Source organism: Crocuta crocuta, unplaced genomic scaffold, assembly GCF_008692635.1.
Source record: "Crocuta crocuta isolate KB4526 unplaced genomic scaffold, BGI_CrCroc_1.0 scaffold441, whole genome shotgun sequence".
Classification (NCBI taxonomy): domain Eukaryota; kingdom Metazoa; phylum Chordata; class Mammalia; order Carnivora; family Hyaenidae; genus Crocuta; species Crocuta crocuta.
Window position 1 is genome coordinate 894086 of NW_027527822.1, and position 5391 is coordinate 899476.

The 5391-nt window shown below is 35.9% G+C and overlaps 1 protein-coding gene across 1 annotated transcript; it reads right to left on the reverse strand.

The window, feature by feature from the left end:
- Positions 1 to 4087: 4087 nt before the first annotated feature.
- Positions 4088 to 5031, reverse strand: LOC144241457 (olfactory receptor 14A2-like). Its single transcript, XM_077776030.1, is given in 2 exon segments — positions 4088 to 4650; positions 4653 to 5031. Coding segments are annotated over 2 exon segments (942 nt in total).
- Between the last annotated feature and the right edge of the window lie 360 nt (positions 5032 to 5391).

A 5391-nucleotide genomic window follows, 5' to 3' on the forward strand; every position in this document is an offset into this window, starting at 1 on the left:
CTCAGTCAGTAAAGTGTCCAACTCTTGATTTCAGCTCAGGTCAGGATCTCATAGTTTGTTTGATCAAGCCCTGCATCAGCACTGTGCTGACAGCACATAGCCTGCTTGGGATTCTCCTTCCTCTCTCTCTGTCCCTCTCCATCTCAGGAGCATACTCTATCTCTCTCAAAATAAATATATAAACTTAAAAAAATCTTTTAAAAAATTTTATAAATTTAATCATACCATGTGGAGGTAGAAATATATCAAACATTTATAACATACACATAAATATATACAAACATGAGAAAAGGTGTAAATAGAGAACTTACAGCTCTCATTCTAAATCTGTAGCCATGGGTCTTTAAAACATAGTAACAATTTCTGGTTTGTCTAAAATGGTTAGCTCTTGTCTTTTCTCCACTCAAACTTTTGTCTAAATTGTGTTTCTAACAAATGGGAAAAGGTAAGAATATTTGTTTACCAATATTTGTGGAAGAGAATTTCAAGACCTTCCCTTGCCCTGATGATGTAATTTTATGGAGGCTGTGGACCTAGCTGTAGGTGAGTGATGGAGGAGACACCTAATGGCTGTACGGGTGTTTCCATGACCAGTATAGTGCCCAAAATATCTAGTTAATTTCCAATTAGGCAGTTTCCTTTTCAATTTTGGGGACTTGCTTTGGGGGGATCAATTACTTCAGAGTCCTTTTTTTTTTCAGTTACTTCAGAGTCCTTGAGGCAGGGCTTGGAAAGGAGCCCAAAGTTCAAATGACTATAGAAATTAAAGTTGGGAAAGATCTGGTAGAAATGGATGAAGGATGGAGACTGTATTGACTCAATGGGGGATATGCCAAAGGATTCAAGGGAACTGAATGGAAGATCTAAGGTGGAAAAAGGGGAAACAGAAGGGGAAGCCATAGGAAGGAAGAAATATCAGGTGAGCCATTTTGGTCAGATCTTTTAATATTTTAATACATTTGATAGCTTCTTTTCAGACCCAGATTAGTAAAGAAGCAGGTTGAATTCCAAGTTATTGGCAACATCATGCCAACAAGGAGGAGATGGTCAGAATTGGCAGAACATACAGTCAGCAGGAATTCCAAACAGGGGTTTAAGTCATTGGAGAAGTTTCCGTGGGTAGAACAGAACCAAACTGGAAGAACAGAGAAAACTTAAAAAATAGCTCCTATCAGAGTCTCAATCACCTTCCAGTTACTTTCCAATATCAGTGTCTGGCCACAAAATTCTCAACATAAAAATATCCTTTCAAATATCTTATTATTAGCTTTCAACCAAAATAAGCAGTAGATATTTGTGAAAGAATTAAAGTCTTGGGGAAAAAAAAATTTTCCTTTTTATTTTAAACCAAAGATATACTCATCAGGGGATTCAAGACCAAAGTTAATATGCCTTTTGTGACTTAATCATGGTCTAAAAGGGTGTCTCAAAAGAGAGTGCAAAATATGCACCCTCTCAAAGTCCTGAACCACTTTTAAAGATAGCCAAAAAAAGACTTAGATAATCTCGCCAGGGCTGACAATGGTCAGTAGGATGTTAGCTGCAGATGGAGTAAAAACCATATTTATTTCTTCCCAATACTGGGAGCTCCCAACCTGATGGTTGGTTTCCTGCACATGTAGCAACCAACTACCTGCATGCATAGGCCGGTGGAAAGCCAAACCATGTTCTCAGGACACAAATGAGCAATAGGAATGCAATAACTGTCCCTAGAAAAGAAAGACTAAATTACCAATGGGTATCTCAAAGCAATTTAACGAGTGTCAAAATCTAAAGAAGTATTTTAAATTGCTTTTATCCTGCTAATCTGAATTTGGAAAAGAAGCAATAAAGAAGAGTTTTGTTTTGTTTTGTTTTCCTTTCTCTCTATACTGGGCACTACTGAGTTACAGGAGAGCTGACTTTGACGTCAATTCTTACTTTTTGCCAACTTCTGGGAATTTTTCCAAGATCCCTTCTGCATGCTCCAGAGCTAATTCAACATCCCAGTCATACCTGTGCAAGTACTAGAAACTGTATGAGAGAAAAAAGAATAATCCTCTATCCTTTCAGTTCTTGACTGGGATCCCTATAATAAGAAAAAAATATAAAATTATTTAATGCAAGTATCATGTGACAAGGGAGGTTTCATAACTAAATTAAGACCCAAAGAAATGGTTGAACCTGAGAGATTTTGTGCTAGATCTGATGAAGCATGGAAAATCATGGAAATATATAATAGGAGAAAGAGTCAGAGCTAAGCGTAGTAAACTGGGAGGATAATTTCAAGGTCTATTTGATCAGATTCCTCTCCTTGTCCCATCATCTCTGGGGATATGGATGCTCTTTTCCAAGAGGAATAGAGAAGGCACCACTCACACGAGGGCTTTATGATCTGAATAATAGGAAAATAAGAAAATATTTTCTACACATGTCATTCTCACTTTCCTTCAGGGAATTCAACCTAACTCATTATCTGTCATCATGAAAATATGTCATTCTCTTACAGCTTCTATCCTAAAGATTTTAGCGTCCATTACTGATTACTCCTTACATCACTGGTGATAATAGATTGTTAAGAATGGTGATTTTTCAATCATTTCTTCTATATTGACCAGTTGCCAGTCTTCTAAAGGAAAAGTTTTTTAATTAGTGTTTTCCCTGATAATAAAAACACATTGTAGTGCAGGAACTAAAATCCAGGAATTTTCCATAAAGTATTCAATTTCAAAACATTTTATCTAGTACCATTTTGCCAATATAAATTTAACAACAAGCAGTCTATAAGAGTCTTTTTTTTTTTGACAGTTTTCCCCAGGTAATTCAGAGAGTTGGTACACATATATATCAAACAAATCCAATTATGTCTGCATATTTTTTTCTTTAAGGGTAAAGAACAAAAATAAGTGGAGACTTTTTCATGGATTCTATGGGAAAACTTAAAGATAATTTTATGTATAAGAGATATAAAAATTATTTTATCATGAATGAAAAACATATTAGTATATATCTACAAATGATAATGACATGGAAAAATTAAAAGTTGTCAGAGGATATTTGGGGGCATGATTAAGTGAGATCATTTGTGCCTAAGAAACAATATGAGCCATCTATTTAATCAAAGTGACAAAAAACATTCATATTATGATTTAAAAATAACAGAATATGATGGAAAATATCTACGAAAAACCTTTGCATTATTTTCCTTAAACAATGAAAGATAGAACAATGTCAGTGTAAAGTCAAGAAAGTTTTTTAAAAACATAGAATCTTTATGCAGTTAGGTACAAAGTAATTTTAAAAAAACATGTTGGAGGCACTAGGGAATAAGCCAAAAGAAAGTCCATTCCCAACCGAGAAACGCCTGATACAGTTTTAATATATTTCATAGCTTCGTTTCATTCAGCTTAGAAACATTCAGCCTGACATAAACAGAGGTGAAGACCTTTCTAAATTATAGGCAGGTAGACATGCAGACTTTCATGTCTTACAGCTTCAGACCTCTGCCTGGTATCTCTCTGGAAATACTATCTACTCAGCTGATCAGGATTTATCTTTGGGAACTGTGCTGAGATGCAACTCTCTCCAGGATTTGTCTCTGTTTCAGGTGTCTCTCGTGAGTGTTTATAGATGTATGCATACCTTTAGAATGGCCCTTAGGCTACTGTATTACGTTTGCTTGTTTTTTGCTCTGCTTCAGCACTAGACAGGTTAATCCTTCAGGAAAATAATGTGTGAATTTCATCTTGGTAGTTCAAATGTTTTTTATGGCACTGTACTTCTTGAAGTGTTTCTTTTTTTAAAATTTTGAGTACTGAAAATGAGTTATTAAATCACAAAAAATATAAACATCATAAAAAACAAGCAACTCTTTTAGATTACACTACAAATGGAGAGTCTTTGTCATAGAAGGCCACTGAATAAGAAACATGTGGCACTTATGTGTTAGTTGTATGTAATGCTATTATACGAACTGAAGATAGTCAATTAGGCTGTTGAAGATTTATTTATGTTGGTATATGTGAGTACATAGTTTTCTTCTATCAAGTTATTCCAAAGTTAGGAATGAGGTAACCAAATCTATTGTGATTATTGACAGATGTTAATGTTAAAAGAAGTGAGACGCTTGGCCAAGTGTTTGCTGCAACAATCTCATAAGAGCCCATTTCATGTCCTTTTTCCTCAGGCTGTAGATTATAGGGTTGAGTATTGGAGGTATAACAGTGTAAATCACAGAAAGCAACCTGTCAATAACTGAGGGTGGATTTGAGGTTTGTTTGAGATAAACAAAACAAGCAGTTATAATAAAAAGAGTAAAAACAACAAGATGGGGAAAGCATGTGGAGAAAGCTTTTGACTGACCTTTTGTGGAAGGAATCTTCAGTACAGTGGAGAAAATATAAACATAGGAGATCACAATGCAGATGAAACATGACATACATAAACACATACCTATCCCAATACTTGTATACACTACCAGAAGTGTTTCAGAACAGGAAATCCTCAGCGATGAGGAAACATCACAGAAAAACTGAGGGATCACATTGGAGTCACAGAATGGCATGCAAAACGTGCCAGGAGTATACACAGCTCCGAAATATCCTCCAATGGCCCAGGAAACACCTACCATGAGTGCACAGGTACCAGCGTTCATGATGACCTCATACTTCAGGGGCAGCATATGGCTACATAGCGATCATATGACATGTCAGTGAGGACAAATACCTCACCTGCTAAGAAGGAAGTCATTAAAAGTAGTTGGAAGACACACCCTAACATGGAGATCAAATTGCTGTAAGTTAGGCTGTTGACGATGAATTTGGGGAGTGGCACAGACACAAGGAAGACATCCAAGAATGAAAAATTATTCAGGAAAAAGTACATTGGTGTTTGTAGCTGCTAGTCTAAGGTAATGAGAGTGATGAAGAGAAGGTTACTCATCAGGACAGCCAGGTAAATCACTAGGAAGAGCACACCATATAATATCTGAAGCTCTTGGATGTCAGAAAATCCTACAAGAAGAAATCCTGTCCCCATGGTGACATTGGCCATGCTAGATTCTCTTCACTGCCTGTCAGGACAAGGAGATAATGAAAAAGTCAATTTCAACAATCTCACAAGAATTATATTGATATACAGAATCATTTAATTGAAAAAGAGCCATGATACGTATCTTAAATATTTCTGCAGAAATGTCTTTTTTTTTTTTTAAGGTAAAGGGCTTCATAAGTAATATGTGAATTCAATTAATCTTCATATAAGCTACATCTGATTCTGTAGCTTCAACCTGAACTTGCTACCAGATGTAAATAAGTTGACTAAATAGGGACGTTTTCTCAACACACTAGGTACTTGCCTCAGACTGGTATTGCGCCCTGCATAATGACAAATCTTTTTGCTTTCTGGAAAAGC